This window comes from Convolutriloba macropyga, chromosome 3, assembly GCF_964194025.1.
Source record: "Convolutriloba macropyga chromosome 3, txConMacr16.3, whole genome shotgun sequence".
Lineage (NCBI taxonomy): Eukaryota > Metazoa > Xenacoelomorpha > Acoela > Convolutidae > Convolutriloba > Convolutriloba macropyga.
The window spans coordinates 12,743,521-12,762,552 of NC_134470.1; the positions used below are offsets into that span (position 1 = coordinate 12,743,521).

The 19,032-nt window shown below is 39.0% G+C and overlaps 3 protein-coding genes across 3 annotated transcripts in view; 1 reads left to right on the forward strand and 2 right to left on the reverse strand.

The window, feature by feature from the left end:
• LOC142335950 (uncharacterized) overlaps positions 1 to 19,032 on the reverse strand; it is a 390,664-nt gene that overhangs the window by 226,444 nt on the left and 145,188 nt on the right. The gene's annotated exons all lie outside the window — the stretch shown is intronic.
• Positions 1 to 19,032, reverse strand: part of LOC142335951 (tRNA dimethylallyltransferase-like) — a 237,720-nt gene that overhangs the window by 73,499 nt on the left and 145,189 nt on the right. The gene's annotated exons all lie outside the window — the stretch shown is intronic.
• Positions 14,911 to 18,633, forward strand: LOC142336534 (uncharacterized). Its single transcript, XM_075385442.1, has one exon. It carries the CDS (start codon positions 14,911 to 14,913, stop codon positions 18,631 to 18,633), a length of 3,723 nt encoding a protein of 1,240 aa, XP_075241557.1.

Below are 19,032 nucleotides of genomic sequence, written 5' to 3' on the forward strand. Positions count from 1 at the left end.
CTCCTACTAAACTCTCTTCTTTCACTCTTTAACTTCAAAAATTTTTTATTTCTAAATTTTCAATACGTCACTTCTTCCTCTCTCTAACTTTAGAACTGTCTCACAGCACAGTTCATATCCTTGTTTTCAAACAACTCTAACAAACCAGCTCTCAGAAGCCTCAATTAAATCTGCTCACAGTAGCCAACACTCCAATACAAACTCCCAACTTTCAGCCTCACAGCAGTGAAACTTCAGCAAGTCTTTTTTTAATAGCCAGGTGTGCAAATTACGTCACAGCATAGACTTGAATTATGATTTAGAAGAACACCACGCGCCGAAATTTTTAGATATATTCTGTATTTTAAACCTAAAAAATTTTGTTTTCGAGATATTTTTTTATATTTTAGACCACATCTAATATTCACTCACTTGTTGTGAATGGGTTTTCTATATCAGAGACTTTATTAACGAACACATGGCTTTTGTCTACCTCTCAATCTTTCAACCACAACCAACAGCTAAAGTATCTGAACTCCTCTACACGGACGCTATCCCAGCGTGTACACTATTAATCTTGACGCTATCCCAGCCTCTTATGATATAAAATATATCGAAGAACTTCTTATTTTGAATGAACAAAATCAACAACTAGCAAAACAACAGATCACCTAATGAAACCGTACATCCACACATAATCTTTTTGTTCGCTAGGAAAGATAACACAATTACAGTATTGTACACGGTTTTCTTTGCTGATTTTTTAGATCTCATCTATCAACCTAATATCATCCCGCCCGAATCACCCTTCGCTGCAATCCGAGTTAGTATACCTACCTCAAGTGCACTAGTAATTGTTGTTCCATCTTTCACTGACTACATAATATTTTGTTGTGATAATTGCTCCACTTTGGGCCAGAGATTAACATCACAATTGCGTCCTCTAATCAACAACCCAATACTAACCCAAGTCCTCCCCAAATCTCAGAATCACCAAGTTGCTCATACAGTGGAACAACTAAACTTTCCACCCCCAAAAATTCATCATTAAAACTCTTTAATAAAAAAACACAAGCACAAGAAACCGAAGAACACCCCTACTCAGTCATTCCTGCTACCAAATCTGCATATAGACCTCGTTCTACTGGACACTCCCCCCACTTAACCCCTCAATCGGTAATCCGATATCCACCTATCAAGCTCAAGCGCAAAAACACCAAACGCAAACTCAACAACAACAATTAAATACACACATTTTATTGCCATATTCAGGTTTCATTGCAAACCCAACTCTCCAACCACCAACTGTCATACCTGCTCCGCCGCGAGCACTACAACCCGAATTGATTATTTATTCAAACAGACAACAATTTTCCACTCAACCAACTAATTTTGCTAACACGAACAAAACTAGCAGTTTTGAATTACCACAGCCAGTTCACACTGTTTCTAACATAATCGATACGCTACAAGATATAAGTCTTATCTCATACACTTCTATCTCCAATCAACTAAACTCTCAATTTTTTTCAATTACGCCATCACAATTTTCCAGTAACCCCTTTAATCTGGCACGAGGACCAGTAACTAATATTGTACGCCTACTTCCACAAGCTCACTTGAATCACTCATTTAATATTGTCAATTCATCTCCATCATTTCAAAGCTCTCTACCACTCAACTTTCAAAGTAAACCACCTACAATCATTCTTTGCTTAAAATCGCCTACACCCAACCCAGAACAACTACCTCACCATTGTTTTGGAAAACAACCTGACACTACAAAGATTTACCCGACACTACCGCTGAAACTTGACCCAAAATTTGTTATTCGTCCTCCCGCCGTTTTTGGTGACTAATTTAATTGGGCGAACAACTACATAGTTGCGCAAAACAACGAATCACTAAATCATATACGATTAACCCGGTACAAAAACAAAGAGGAGACAAACTTCTCAAGCAATCTAAAATTAGATTATCTGTTGAAGTTGTAGTTGAACAAGATAAAATAATCTTTCACACAAAAACTGCTGCTCCACGTAATATTATTTTGTAAAATTAAACCCATCACCCTTTATTTGTACAGAAATAAATTATAAAACCTGACAGATACACCGAAATCACAGTAGGATATTTCGTATTCTATAATCCTTACTCTGGATTTGCTTTCACATGTCCATTACAAACTTAATTCTCTTACTGATTAATCTATTCTTTTCAAGCTCACCCTGCTAAAATAACCTATTAAAATAGATTACCAAAACATTTCTACCTCCAAATCAGGAGTCCAGGACCTAGTTGTCACAAACTATGATTGCTCCCCACAGCATATCACAAATATGCAGTTTTATAAGCTCCTAAAAATTGGCGAATTAAAAAATAAAACCCGCAGATTTTCAAATCCTCCCTGCCCAAGTTTCCATCTTTTCACAAATTCAAACTTTTCGAGTACGCGCATACGCCATACATGCTAAACTTAGCGACAAAGAATACTTCTGTCACAAAATCGCACTTAAAACAGGCTTCAGGTTTGATCACGATAATTGGTATGTTAACAATATGGAAAGACCTTTCTCTCCCACAAAAATTGAAGCTCGTAGAGAACTTGCACGCATTGGTCTCGTAAGCAAACAGCACTATCACCCACAAATTATTCAATTTGATATACTCGACGATCCACGCTGGCAAGCTAATATTGAAGCCAAACAAGGCCATTTCTAACTCGATCGTTACCGACCTGTTGCTTTTCAGCATGGAAACATGGTTTACAATCCACGGGACCATGGACCAATCCCTAACGCCACAGCCAACCCCTGAGTTATTTGTCCAGGCAAAAATCCTGAACATGAATATCATGTCATCCATACACTAGGATGGTCACGTCAACTCAATAACATCACGCTTAGCTTTGACCTTAAATTTGAAAGTATTTAATACTGTAAATCACGTATTAAATGCGATCTCGAACGAGGTTACTGCCCTCCAAATCGCGCTATTAAAGCAACAGTTATCTAGGAACCCAACGATCACTGTCGTATTTTTGATGTTGGTAGATCATAAGCCCGTACGATTAAGTTCCAAAAACGCTTATTTATTGAAACACTCGAAAATAATGAAACTAATATTCGCTAAAAACACGATGCACGCATGTATTCTCGCCATTTACGGAAAAACCTTTCTGACGAATGGGGATTTTCCCATTTCGAAGTTCTAACAAATGTAACGAAAATGTTCTATCTACAAATGTAACGAAGACCGCCCACATTTTGCTACACAATACTAGAATGTCTTTGTTCAATATCACGAAGGTTTTAATTTTATAACAGGTAAAGCATCAGCCAGATTTAGAGATTTACACGTAATTATGGAGCACTTTCTATCACACCTTACGCTAAAGCAGACATCAGACATCCGTAACGCATAAGTTTTCCCACAAAAATCAATGTATGACGCAAATCTGAAAATTTTGAACTCTTCAGAAAACAAAACTAGTTTGGTGCTGTACATCCCAACTTACAAATAGATGCTAAACTCGACTATATGACTAGCCGAGTATTACTTGAAATGGACCACAAGAGTCTACATATTTACAAAAAACTCTGCAATCTCGATCGCGATCAGAACCAAACAGCTTTTATTCTCCTCACAAAAAAATTTCAAATTGTTGGTAATGTCATCACGGGAAAGCGAAACACATTTGCTACATTTAAAAGCTCAAATTTTAATTCACTCTTTCCATGTAAAGTTGTTTCATCACCTCTTCATGGGTTAAAACCAATGCTTGAAAGAATCCAAATCTTTTACCAAAATAAACTCCAATTTGTAGACCAAGTCACCCGTAAGTCCTTTCCCTGGTCTATTAAAGCACCATGTAAATCCGATAATCTTGATCAGCAAATACTACTAGACGCAGATGGCGATGATACATATCGCCTATTACCTTATCCAATTAGAGCGGAAAACCCGGTTAGAAATTTCACAGTCAACGAAATTGCAAACCACTTCACCTACGCAGATTTTAATGCACAAAAATTTGATATATATACATATATATTTATATATATGTATATATATATATATATATATATATATATATATATATATATTACATATATATATATATATATATATATATTTATATATATATATATATGTAATTTATATATATATATATATATATATATATATGTAATATATATTAAACGCAACTGGACTAATTCTATAGATAAAATGATATTTAACTAAATAGTCGATGACGCCACTGAGATATCCGAAGCAGCACCAGCTGTGAATTTTGCAGACAATGCAAAGCAAGTACAATTACAATCAAAATTCTGTCAATTACAAAGCCAATACAATATTTAATTCAACAAACTCATTAGTAACAGAAAAAAATTTACACTTTGCCGTCTCGTCTGGCGTGATTTAATCAACGGCAATTATTTAAATGAAACTGGCATCAAAATCTTTGGATACCCTTGGTACATAATAGAAGAAACAGACATTATATCGACTGTATTTTTTTTCTACGGTGTGTATTTGTAGTGTTTTGCAACGCATTGAATGCATACAACCTTAAGTCTCTCTTAGGCCCTAATATCGCATTAGCTAAGATAATCACCTCTGGATTCTTTGGATTATTTCCACAAGCTATTTTTCATGTCCTAAAAACTGACTCTACACAATATCACCTAAGATTCCACACAATATCACCACCATCACCTAAGAAAAGATGGAAACTTTCTGTTGACAGTTGCAATCCGCATTCTCAAAATGAAATGGAATTTATTACACAGAAAAATTGAAAACTTCTATAAAAAATTCTCCTCTCCAGTGCAAAATAGTTCTAATCGAAACCGAGCATCGGCTTCCCCTACCTCTATTTGTGAATGCTATGAATTGCAGGTAGATTCTCAAAGAAAACCTAATTTTAAATCACTGCAATTATACACTTTCCAACCCCATAACCAAAAACGCTCACGTGGTATATCACTCTCAAAAGAATCTTTCGAGAATGAACCTGACTATCACGAAAGCCCGGAAGAGCTCATTTTAAATCTACCTAGAACTCGCATCTCACTCTTATATTGTTTGCGAATTCACAGCAGTCACTCTCAATGTGCAGGAAGGAGGTTCACCGACCCCTCCAAATTTTGACCCCACGGAGTGTGATCTCATGATGCTGGAGGTCAACGACATCTTGCCTTCGCCGCTCACACTTTTGGTGCTGCCTCATCAAGTGCCAGAGCCTGTCTGTGAGATGCAAACGCCAATTCACGATGGCCCAGACTTCGCCACAGCCACAGTCTGTGGATACTGCAAAACATGCGCGGTTGAACCCACTGCCTTCAACCGTAATTTCATCTTCCTCGTCAGTTGAACTCCACCTGTATATTGAGAGTGACATGAGCTCACCCTCAGTACCCGTTGGACCCCCGAGCTCGTACCAAGAGCTTTTACTTCAAGGATACCAGCCGGTACCTCAACCACCAAATCTTATTCACCCAACGACACAACCTCTATCTTCGGTTCCACAGCCACCAGCTCAAACTCCGCATAGATTTTCTTAAGGCTGATGAAGTCGCCGCCACGGAACAATCGGGTCAGTCAACACCCGAAACGGTGGTCCGCAACTGGATCTACTCTGGAAGAATCTGGTGAACACGACAACGATCAGAACCACTGATGTATCTGCCATCAGTGATGCCTCCCGCACTCACTCAACCTCCAAGTATCCCATCACACTGATATGGACCCAAAATTCCATCACTACGACCTCTACCAATTTTCCCTCAACCTCCTCCTTACGATCGACCAACAACCACGGACAACTATCCGTGTACGGACCCCTCTCCAAAGAGAAGCCCCAGTGCCACCGTACATGAAATTTACCCAGTCCGCTCATCGCCGATCCAGGCTTCACAATCACCTGCTCGGCATTCAGCTAGCCCGTCACGCGGCCCATCGCCGTCGTGATCACGAGGTAGCGGCCGAGGCAACCCCTTTGCCCCTACACAAGGAATAATCCTTAGAACAGACGGAAAACCAACATGTTGGAGCAGGACGGGATAATGACCTCTCACTAGATTTTCTTCACTTCCCGATCAATCCCCGCTTCAAGGAGCGCTTCTGGCACCTTTCACAATATTTCTTTGTTCTTGCAGACCGGCAAAATGATTACTTAAATACATTTTTCTTAAAAGACGTCGCCCCTCACCGTATCTATCAGAAATACGACCCCTTCTATCTCCAATTTGGTTTTTTGCCCTCAACACAAATGGATGTGTCAAACAATCAGACGCAAAATGTGAACAAGACAGAGATGCTCCACACAATACACAACTACCTCTTCGTACAACACCATTTTCATCGGACTAACCCTCTAGTACATATGAACTCTCATCTCCAATATGCGAACACTAAAGTAACCTCACCCTATTATATGAATTACGGTTATGTGATCAATTCCACTTATTGCGAGGGACACTACGAAACTTCGACCCTATTAAGAACTACTTCTTTTCTCAACACTTTCTGCCAAGACAAATCGTCCAATCTTCGTCCATATTGAGTATCCCCAGTGTGTAGAGGGAGGCGCCAGAAAGTGTATGTGTAGACACTTTTTCAATCTCCTGTACAGAAACTGGATGGTGCACAAGTTCGACAGTCGGAAGCCGTCACCAGAGGAGACTTAAATATTCAACCATCTTCTCGCGTTGCAACCACACTGCAATGCCAACCTCTATCCCCGCGCCTTGCTGCTTGTCTAACACGGGAGCAGGAGTTTCTCGAACCTTTCAGGGATCCCGCTAATCGGGACCCTGATTTCAAATTCCAATTTCAGACACAGGCCACAAACCTATCACGCGGGGCTCACTGACCCATACAAACTCGAGACGCACTGTTCTCAAAACCCACCTCAAACTGATTATCTTTTCTTGTCTTTCTATGTCTTTTCCTAATTTTTTATAATCCAATTTCCTTATTCTTTTCTCCGGTCGGAGCCTACTCAGCAGGCACTAAACTTCACTAATAGTTTAAGGCAAAAAATAGCTCACACAGTAGCTAAAAGATGGATTTCCTCCAGAAGGTAAGCTGGTAAATCCGACAAGAAAAACGCTGTAACAGATGGATATAAAAAGAAATCCCATCGTAAAATCAAGGAGACTACAGACTACAAGCGACCCTCCAACTGGGACCAAATTCTCACTACAAGACAGTGAGAGACAGTTCTCTACCAGGACTGACGTTCCTGTCCATAACACCCTGAAACTGGCACCTCTACTGACTCCCCGTTTGAAGTGGACACGTTACTGACGACACTAGTCAACACTCTGCTGACAGGCACACCGAACAAGTCACAATCTCACGTCAACCACAACACGACTCTTCATTTTCTTCCACAAAAAGACCACTAATCCAAAGTATTTCTGCTACAACTTACAGATTCGGATTTAAAACTCTTAACCCTGGATGGATGTAGCAGTAGAAATACTGGATGTACACCTTCAACCAATCAGAGACTATGAAAACACTACTCTCTTATATAGCGCTAACTTCACTAGCAATAGTCAGTCTAATAGAGTAGTTGCACGATGTGTATACCTCTAGTGTTAACTCTTTAATACATCGTTATAATTCAAGTATACCTTCAGTGTTTTACTGAGTCGGTTAGTCTGAGAGATATAGTTAAGCCTACTTAGCGCGCAGAAATAAGTAGCCCTAGCTGTTTATACTTTAAGGCTGTAAAAGGAGCCCACCTCGGTTCTGCCTTACTAACATTCTTAACAAGAAAATGTTCAATTGATAGCAGTCAGAAGTGTAAATTTTCCTTGTAACGCAATTGCTCCACAGAACTATGCTTCTAGTGCAATCTCTTTTTCAGATAACCTTTGCAAGTGGTCTTGCTCAAATACTTTTCATTTTCAAGTTTTCAAAAATTTCAATATGCAAAAAGTTGTCAGAAAATTAAACAAATTGTTTATTTTTTTCAGTCATTAGGGTAGATTAAACATAATTTTTTGGATAAAAAATCACGCAATTTGTAGCTATCTAATTTTCTTACCAATTTTTTATGCTTCAACCAGCCATTTTTGACTTTTTTTCGATAAAACTTTTAGTAAAAGTTCAGTAAAACTTTGAGATCATAGTGAAATTACATTTCGAGTATTCAAATTTAGCTATTTATGAGTCAGGTCTCTCAAAAGAATTTTTTGTTGTTTAGTATTTTTCCATGATTGAATAACTTAACCAATTAAACGAGGAAGCAATTTTAATTTTTATTGGTTTTTTTCCGGAATTTGACCTCAACAGTAATTGTATTGTAAATTGATCTAATAATCAAAGATAGTCAAAGAGAAATGATTTCAAGAATGAGGAACGCGACCGACGGTTTGGAATTTTTGGTGTTGATTCAGTTCAAACTCTGTAAACTTTCCATCTCTCTCATATTCTTAATTACGTAGCTGAAGTTTTTTCATGGTTCAAAACGTGTAAGAGGCAGCAGTGGAGGTTACAAAAAATCACCTGCGGACTTTTTTGTAGAGAAAATTGATATACTTTACACACTCCCATCACTCGGTTTTAAGCAGAGGCCAATGAAAATATTTGGAACTGTTAAGTGACAAAATAGATTAAAAATAGAGTAAATACAGTAGCAATGACATCGGCAAAATCAATTCGAAATTTCGATTTTTCATCAGATTCTTTTTTTCTTACAATCTTAAAAACTTTGAAAAACTTGGTTGGTTCTCTTGATAAGTTTAAATCTTTTCTCAACTTGTGACGTAAATGAAAATTTTAAAAATCATTTTAGGAAATGCATTGAAATATAAAAAAAGGGAAGCTGAAAGGTTTTAACGCCTGAAAAACCTCTCAAAAACATGAAAGATTCGGAAAAATTCATGTTACCTTCATGCATCGGCTCCTTGTCTTTTTTCCGTGTTTTTCTTCAAGCAACATGTGCAGAGAGTCCTATCAGTTTGACGTGATGTTGACACTTTTCCTCACAAATGATGAAATCGACTCTATTAGTTTATCATTTAGCTGATGTTTCAAAATTAAATTGAGCATTGAATGAGTGGAAATAGTTTCCGTAATAAATTGATATTTTCGTCCAACCTCTTCCTGCACACAGTGTCGACATTAAGTAAAGACAAAAAAATTTCAATAATTTTTGCGTTTGTGTAAACGAGTGTCATATTTCGTAAGCATTTAACGTTTAGCGTAAATATTTTCGCGATCGAATATAGTTACTCAGAACGTGGTAATAAGTAAACTGTATGTTATGAAAAAATGTTTTTCGTAATAAATTTTCACTGTTAACTGTAACCCAATTCCTCGATTTTGAGCTTATAAGGGTGGTTTTGACTGCTACTTTTTTCAATGCAGACACTAAACAAAAAAATAATTTGAGTGGAAACTGAAATATGTCAATTAGTCCTGCATACGTCTAGTGTGGGGTTCATTTGAACTACAGCCACAATAAGTTTAATTGTTGAATGTTACAAAAGTTATCGCGTGTTTTTATAATAGTTCTCGCCTGTGATGCTGGCTGTTCTTCTTTAGAATGTTTTTATCGGAGGCGACCTATTTTCACAATTAGGTCTATCAGAAGCGACCTATTTTCATCGGAAGCGACCTATTTTCACAATTAGGTCTATCATTGATTCAATCTAGACAAATAAATATTATTGATCAAATTGAACGCCCAATAAACACTCAAATACCAATTGACTTTTTTGACTGCATCTCCCGTATAACAGCTACACCTCAAGTGGAACTCAGTGTGACTGAGTTCCACTTATATAAAAAACTTAGTTAATGCAGATCTTCAACAATTAAAAGATGGAAAAATTTTGTAAAATTAAATTGTTTATCTGATAAAAGTTTCATTTCCCAATTTGTCATTAAAAAACAATGTAAATTTCGCTTGATTTTAAAGCATTGAACGAATCCATCCAAATAATAAATGTGAATTGCGAAGTCTTGATAATCAATTTCATTTTGACGCGATTCAACAAAATATCAAATCAATCTCAACTAATGAAACAAAACATTCCACGACACTAGATTTGAATTATGTATACAATCAATTAAGTTTAGACCGGAAACGTCACGCCTTTGGTGCTTCAAGTTTACAAATGACGAATGTATTAGTGCTTATCAATTTTCAACAGGCTTTTGTGGTCTGACGGACAATTTACAAGCATGGAAGTCACCCTATTCTTTCATTACTAAATAAGGAAACAAAATTTGACTGGAAGGAAAACTTAGATCTAAAACACATGTTGCACGAGCTATCGAAGTTGCATATTATAATTGTGACGTGAAAACACAGATCCATTGTGCTTCACGCACGCGTTCAAGCCGCGCTAGAACAGCTTTCTCATACTGGATGGCAAACAGCGGAATTTGCGTCACATTTCCTCAAAAATATTGAAAAGAGATATAGTATAAAAATGTTAGAACTTTTAGAAGTGTTATGGTTTGTAAAATACTCCAAATGCAATCTTTTTTCGATCATAGAACATCTGTCATGAAGTAACTTTGATCACACAACTCCTATAAAGGGTAGATTAACACGTTAGTTGACCAAGTCACTGCCATTTGTTGTTAACAATGAACTCATTCAGGGTACCAAAATGGGAGTGGTAGACTACTTTCTAAGCCAATCAAATCAACAAGCAAAAATTGCAAGCAAGTATGACGAGGAATTCGCAATTGCAGGAATAAGCATTTGTGACGCCATTGTAGCAATTTATTCAAAATTTTTAAGGTCAAATTTTTTCATATTAGTGCGATAAAATTAGAAAAAATAATCCGTGCTTTCTGCTATCAACAGTCGAACGAATCATTTGGTAGAAAATTGTTAGAATCAATTGGTAGAAACAATGGTAGAAAAAAGATTTCTTTCTCCAGTTTTGTTATCCATCCGAAACTGGCCAAACCAAAAGGCGAGGAATTTATACAAGAGATAAAAACGGAATCTTTTTGGTCTCCACGAAAGAGTAGTTTCGGCTCCGCTGGCTCCCGTACAACCTCGACAACATCTGTAATCAGAGAGCAGCCTGTGGCCGAGGTGCCAGTTTGTAACAGTGACGTAGCACAGTTCGGTACTGAAACCGAACAAAATGCCAAATTATTTGTGTATACTACAAACAAGACCCTGCCATATGAAAAACGAATTGAAGAAAGTAGAAGTCATCATGTTAGGGAGCCCATGACAAATTTCAGAGGCGATACAAAATTTTGGCATAGACAGGCTGACAATACATCTGGAGTGTCTTTACCGAATTCCATCATTTCAAAATCAATGTCAACTTGCAAGCCATCCAAACCACAGTCCATTTGAAATTGCGACAATACGGCCTCTAATCTAGAGAAACAAGCAACTCCTTTAACACATAGACATCTTCTTTTGAAAGACAAAGACGCGCACCAGAGTTCAATGGCTTCAATCGACAGTGCTACGTACGAAATATCAGTGATCTTTTTTCTGGAAAACTGAGGCCAAAACGCTAAAGAACTGTGAAACCTCTAATTACAAAACTGATCCGTTAGGAAAATGTAAGACACCTTGTGGAGGAGACAAATTTCATTTTGCCCATTGACCCGAGAATTCCCACGTTAAAAGTTCTCACATCAATCTATGAAAATCAGGACGATGAAAAACGGATAAGCATGTCGCTTTTTGACGCCAAAAATCAGATTTTGATCTCTATAACTAATTCAAAATCCTCATCATATTTGTTATTTTGATGTTATAGTGGATGCATTCTTCTAGGTTTCCATTATCATCATGTGTTCATTTTTTCACTTTATGCTTTGTTTTGAGTTATGTCATCAACATTGATGCCCAGTGGATTATTTGCCATATGTGCACTATTTACCATCTGTACCCGATACTGATTCGACATGGTTACGAAAAGTCATGCAAGTATTCAGCCATAACAACATCAGAAATCGTGAAGAACAGTCAATTTAACAAAAACTAGAAATTGGAAACTGATTAATTTATACTAAACCAATGTAATCCTTTATTAATTCAATAATCAAATAAATCTCACAAAGTTCCTAAGGCGGCCAACGTAACATTCTGGCGCCCAACGAAAGAATGGACAGCTAAAATTTCCTTCTCGAGAATTTTTTTCTCGTGATCAGGGTAGAGAAGGAAATCTTAGACAAAGACCCATCCCAACCAATCCAACCCGAGGCAACCCATCATCGCCCAACCCAAGAGAGAGTTTATATCTGGGACTCCCTTGATTACCTTATTCTTATTTCCTTTGACTCTGGTGATTCGCCAGTAATTTCCCCAGCGTTGTTTTTTTCTCGCACCTAGAGAATTTTTTCCGGACGTGTTAACAATTTGCAATAAATTTCAGCCAATTGTTTTATTGCTCCGATACCGCCATTAAAATTTTATTTCGCTATTGGCAAAACCAACGTTTCCTACCGTGTGTTTTGGCATAAACCTCGGTTTGTGTCCGGGTTTTACTGTGGTTATTTGGTAGATTTTGAGTTAATCATTCTGGTATTGGTATTTGATGGTATCCGGTAAGGTTCGGTAGGCTTGGTAGGGTTCGGTAAGTATTGGTAAGGTTCGGTAAGGCTTGGTAAAGTTCGGTAGATATTGGTAAGGTTCGGTAAGGCTTGGTAAGGTTCGGTAAGGCTTCGTAAGGTTCGGTAAGGCTTGGTAAGGTTCGGTAAGGCTTGGTAAGGTTCGGTAAGGCTTGGTAAGGTTCGGTAAGGCTTGGTAAGGTTTGATCAGGTTCGGTAAGGTTTGGTAAGGTTTGGTAGTTTTGGTAAAGTACCGTATCAACGTTTTGGCAGGGTTTAGTACACTTTGGTAGGTAATTGTTAACCGGTAGTTAAATAAACAGGTTTTGGCCTAGAGATTTGGTCAACAATGCTACTAAAATTGGCTAAATTAAATTCAAAGCTCTAGACCCACTCAAAAAAACAGAGTTAATGGTTCTTACTCGAACCGGAAAATCAACAAGAGTTAAACGTCAGGTAAATTCTACGAGTTCACAAACACCAGCAATGGGTGAAAACGAAGAATCCTCTGTTGATCCTCATTTGAAACACATTAAAAACCAAAAGCTAATGTTTGAAAGCGAAATTGAATCCTGCATCGAATTTGTTGTTTCAGGAATCGATTCCGGGGAGGAGACGGAAACTCTAGAAGAAACATTGAGCAAAATTAAAGAGCTGCAAGAGAAACTCGACAACTCCGTTCAAGAGCTTTTGGACATCTCACCATCAGAAGACGCAGATACGCTCTGTTTTCAACTTAGCGAACTAAAATTCAAGATTCGAAAAACAACCGCTGCCCTCCGCAAACACAAAAAAGAAACTCAAAGCGCAGAAGTAAGCAATGTTTCATCAGGCAACTTAAGGGTAACATTTGATAGTAGCAGCAGTAACCCAACCATTCTTAACACTAACAGGACCTCTACAATTTTCTCAGCATCCGCTGGGAACGAAGTGTCAGGTCAACTTTTTTCGTCGGACTCTGCTGCGCCCGCTAGCTCAGTTCAATCCAATTCCATTTCGCCGCCGGCTAATATGGAATCCAATATTGGTTTCTCAACGGCTACTTCATCTAGAAATCCTGTTCACAGTGCCTTGTCTTCGGAACCGTTTCTTGCTAATTCAAACAGTAGTTCAGTCAACCAGGACACATCATTTCATGTTTCAAACAGCAATCCATCATGGAGATTCCTTTCCAATCAACAATTCTCAGATCCGTCGGCGTCCGCTACACTTGGCTCTGCTTCATATCAGAACGCCATCTCCATGTCCACTTGTTTCCAGAAATCTGTACCCAAGTTGCAGGCAACAAAATTTGATGGCAACCCACTCGACTGGATGAAGTGGTTCAGCATTTTTCAAGCCACAATAGATCGATCGCCTATGTCATTATCAGAAAAGATGATACATCTTCAATCGCTATTAACTGGAGAGGCAAAGCATTTAATAGATGGATACGGCTGCAACGGTAGTCTGTATGTCCCAGCGTTGAATCGTCTTGAGGAACACTTCGGAAACCCAAACAGGATAGTAAATGCCTTTCTTGATAAACTCTCGCAGTTCAAACCACCTAATCTGACTGTCCCTGAAAGTTATACCTAATTTTCAGCCTTTCTCTTGACCCTAGTGGATACATTTCAACAACTTGGATTCCATCACGACATCCATTCTACTACAAATCTCAATCAGACATTAAATAAACTTCCTACACCAGTCCGCCTGGACTGGAACAAGTATGCCCTCGAAAAGTTTTCACTCCAGCCGTCTCTTAAAGACCTTTCTGATTGGTTATCAATCTACGCAAAGGCTTGTAGAGATTAGCCAGCGCCAATTTCCATAACACGACCCAGCCATGGAAGATCAAACTTTGCCCATAAACCATGGATTCAGAAAACTCAAAGTCCCTTGCCCTCATCTACGAGAACGACAAGCAATGGTCAACAAACTGGCTCCTTTTCAGACGGTAACAAACAAGGCCCCTCCAGAACTGTTGTTTGCCCCAGTAGTGAGACCTGTCAATATCTCTACAAATGTTCTCATTTCCAAACCCTCTCTCCTTTCGATCGGAGAGAACATGTCAAAAACTTAAAACTTTGCTTCAACTGCTTTGGCAGTCATCATGTTCAACATTGCAATTCATAAAATGTTTGTCAAACTGGCAATTGTGGTCGAAAGCATCATACTCTGCTCCATGAGAGCTTTGGAGAGAATAATCAGAGAGTGAAGCCGCCATCGGCCGTTAAAACCGTTCAATTACATGGAACAGGACAAGTAGCCCTTGTTTCGGTTGAACTTTCCAATGGTGTAAAAACTCTTGATACTTATGCGTATCTAGACAACGGAAGTTGTCAAAGCTTGCTGCTTACATCTGCAGCATCAGAATTGGAGATTGACATGAACACAGTCGCTAAAATGCCTATCAGTGGCTACCATACAACTAGAGAAATAGACTGTTCTCAAGTTTCTGTCCAAATCAAGCCATACAGATCTCAGAATAGCTCAGTAGTTTCAATCGATGTGCTAGCAGTACCAGATCTCAATATGACACCAGTTAAAACCAGTGAGCTGAACAAACTTGGTACTAAGTTTGATCACCTTAAACACATCACGTTTCCAAATGTCAAACAAAATCAAGTGTGTATAATCATTGGAGTTGATAACCTTGAACTAATCCACTACAATGAGATAATTAAAGGCCCGAAAAACACACCTTGGGCTGTCAAGACACCATTAGGTTGGACTTGTGCCGGAAAGACCAACATAATTGCAGATGAGCAAAATCCAGTTCTCAAAACCCAAATTTGTTCCCATGGCCAATTGGACAACGAACTTTTCACTAAAGTTCAGGATTGGATGAAGATCGAAAATTATGGCATTGCATCCAAGAAAAAAGCACTGTCCAAGAACGATGAAAAGGCTTTGGAAATTTTACAATCCACAACCAGATTCAAGGATGGTCATTACCAAGTTGGTCTCTTGTGGAAAGAGAACGCAAAATTGCCGAATAACAGATGGCTCGCTGAGAAACAGTTGAAGCAGCTAAAAGCAAAGCTTTCCACAAAATCAGTATTAAGAGAAAAATATGAAGAGACTTTGCAAAAGGACCTGCAAAACGGATATGTTGTAAAAATTGATCCTTGTACCGACAACACAAAGTCAGTTTCTTATCTACCTCATCATCCGGTCTCAAACGAAAATAAGCCCGGAAAAATTCGACGGGTGGCTAACGCATCCAACATCTTTCAGGGCCAATCTCTCAACTCAAACCTGTTGAAAGGCCCGGACTTGCTCCGCAATCTTGTTGGGATTATTTTGCGTTTCAGAGAAAGTCATATCGCAATATCCGCTGACATTGAGCAAATGTTTATGGAAGTCAAAGTTGCTCCTTCAGACCGTTCATATCTTCGTTTCTTGTGGGATCACAACAGCAAAAAAGAAAAATATGAATACACTAGCCACATATTTGGTGCAACGTCATCACCTTGCATTGCATCGTACGCTCTGCGTCGCTCTGCAATAGATAATCAGAAACATTTTCCTGAGGTTTCCCATATTGTTGAACGCAATATCTACATGGACGATTTGTATATTTCCACTGACGACGTTGAAAAGGCTGTAAACATAATGAGCAGCACTAAAGCTTGCCTGTCTCTTGGGGGTTTTAACCTCACCAAGTGGAATTCTAATTCGGCTGCATTTTTGCAACAAGTCAGTAGGGATCAACTTTTAAACACAAATGAAGCTTCACCTCAAATTCAAAAGGTCCTCGGATTACCGTGGAATGCAAAAACAGACACTTATGTAATCGAGAAGAAACTTTTCAAAATGTTTCCCTTGGATAACACTATGGTAACCCAAAGAAAACTTCTGCGGTTTGTCGCATCCATTTTTGACCCCCTAGGATTTATAGCACCGCTCACCATCCGAGTCCGTAAAAGTCTACAGGCCGCCTGGAATCATGGACCAAAATGGGACAAACCATTGGACCTCAATGAATTTGCAGATGTAACTCAGCTGCAAAACGAACTACGGGAATTCCGCGAAATTTCAATACCTCGCTGTTTATTCATTGACAAAGCAATAAAGGAAACAGCTCTCCATACATTCTCAGACGCGTCGGAGTATGCACTCTCAGCAGTTTCGTATCTTAGGATTGAATACGTTGATGAAACCGTTCAAGTGAAATTCATAATGGGAAAAGCCCGCGTAGCTCCAATCAAAAGAATGACAATTCCAAATCTCGAGTTGCAAGCCGCCGTCTACGCAGCTCTGCTCGCACAATTCGTGAGAGAAGAGCACGACATTCACATTAATGAAAAAGTTTTCTGGTCCGATAGTACCACAGTTCTTTATTGGCTCAGAACCCCAGAGATACGTCATCGCATATTTGTTGCTAACAGGTTGGCGAAGATACTTGATGTATCAACAGCACATGACTGGAATTACATCACCTCAGCTGACAATCCAGCCGATGATGGCTCAAGAGGCTATGAAGTTAAACAGATGATCTGCAGTTCTCGATGGCTCAACGGTCCTTCCTTTCTACAGTTACCAAAAAGTGACTGGCCAAGTCAGGACATCTTGAAAGCACGAAATTCAAACGTTCTCATCGTTCATGCGTTGCAAACCGATCTGCACTCAGCAATTCAATGTCCCATCGACATTGCACGCTTCAGCAATTGGAATCGTCTGGTTAGAGTTGCAGCATACTGCTTCTTCTTCCTCGATCGCTTGAAAAAGCAGAGCAGTAGCTTATCGCTCGCACATCACACACTGGCTTACAAGTACCTCATCGGCGTTGCTCAAAGTCAGAACTTTGGAAGTGAGATTTTGTCTTTACAAAAAGGCAAGGAGATACTTTCGTCGAGCCCTCTAAAGACACTCTGTCCTTTTGTTAACGGAAAAAATGAAATCCGCGCCAAAGGTCGGCTGTCTAAGGCAATGGTCTTAGAAACTGCTCGCCATCCGTTAATTTTAGACGGGGTTAAACCAATCGTTAAGCTCCTCATCAAAAACACTCACGTGGTGAATAGTCACTCTGGTGTTGAACAAACACGTTCCTTTCTAATGGAATACTATTGGATTCTGAAATGCCGAGCTGTCGTTAGACAAACAATACGTCAGTGCATTCCCTGCCGAAGAATGGCTCAAGAAATTAGTCCACCTCAGATTTCAGATCTGCCCAGTGAACGTTTACCGCTACAAAATCACTTTGCGTTTGCCACAACAGGCCTGGACTTCATAGGTCCTTTTCCTATAAAACAGTGTGGTAAATTTGCTACCCGTTATATCCTTCTATTTTCATGCTTAGTTGTAAGAGCCGTTCATTTGGAAGTTTCTGAAAGTCTTTCTACAGATTCTACAATGAGTTGCATCCGCAGATTCATTAGCCGCCGCGGAAAACCAAAAATATTTTATTCTGACAACGGAAAATCTTTTGTCGGCTCTTGTACCGAATTGAGAAAAGGAATAGAAGCTCTCAGATCCTCGCGAGAATTTGCATCTAAGCTCCACATCTTAGACGTAGATATCAATTGGAAATTTAACCCCCCTCTGGCTCCGCATTTTGGCGACAGGTGGGAAAGATTAGTTCAAGTTTTCAAACTCTCCCTCTACAAAGTTATTGGCTCAAGAACGCTAACAGACGAAACGCTGTCGACATTCACTTGTGAAATTGAGTCCAACATGAATTCGCGACCATTGACGAATGTTTCTAGCGATATAAACGATCCACTCCCTTTAACGCCAAATCATTTCCTTTTGGGTAGACCCTCAATCAATCTCCCTTCAGGAGTCTTCTCTCAAAGCAAAGTAGCAGATACTAAATCTTGGAAAACATCACAAATTCTAGCCCAACATTTTTGGAACCGATTTATTAGAGAATATCTCCCTAACCAGCAGAAACGCTCTAAATGGCATAAAGTAAATCAGAATTTAAAAGTTCACGACTTAGTCTGGATTTTGGAAGATTTCACTCCTCGTGGTCTCTGGCCTCTAGCAAAGGTAATTGAAGTGTATCCAGGATCGGATAAAGTAGTTCGGTCAGTCAAAATAAAGACTGCATACGGTGAAAAGATCCGCCCCGTTCTCAAGCTAAGTAAAATTTCTGAAGAGTAAATTACATTCACATTCAACGGACAAATTCACATCATTTTAGCACTCAGCTTCCATAAATTCCTCCTGCAGAAATCTACACTATCGTTAATGTGCAGTCACGTCATTTACTTGTCGATCAACATACGATTTAAAAAATCCAGTACGTTAAAAGGTCCGTCACTCTTGAGTGGTTATATTTAGGTACAGGTAGGTACAAGCCGCAACAGGTAGAAATCTCGGTTTTTTTTGCGCTGTGTAGAAAGTTGCTACACCGCAGCAACCTCCGCTTTAGCCTTTTCCGCTCGTGTGGCAATTTTGGGTATTACAATTTTTTGCCTTTACCCGCTCCGTCAGTTGAAAACGCCGATTTTGAAAATCATTTGCTTTGTTATCTCTTGTAACCATCTTTTTCTTCCCTCA

Excerpts from the sequence above, each read along its gene's own strand:
- LOC142336534 (XM_075385442.1), top strand. The coding sequence starts at position 14,911 with ATGAACACAGTCGCTAAAATGCCTATCAGTGGCTACCATACAACTAGA.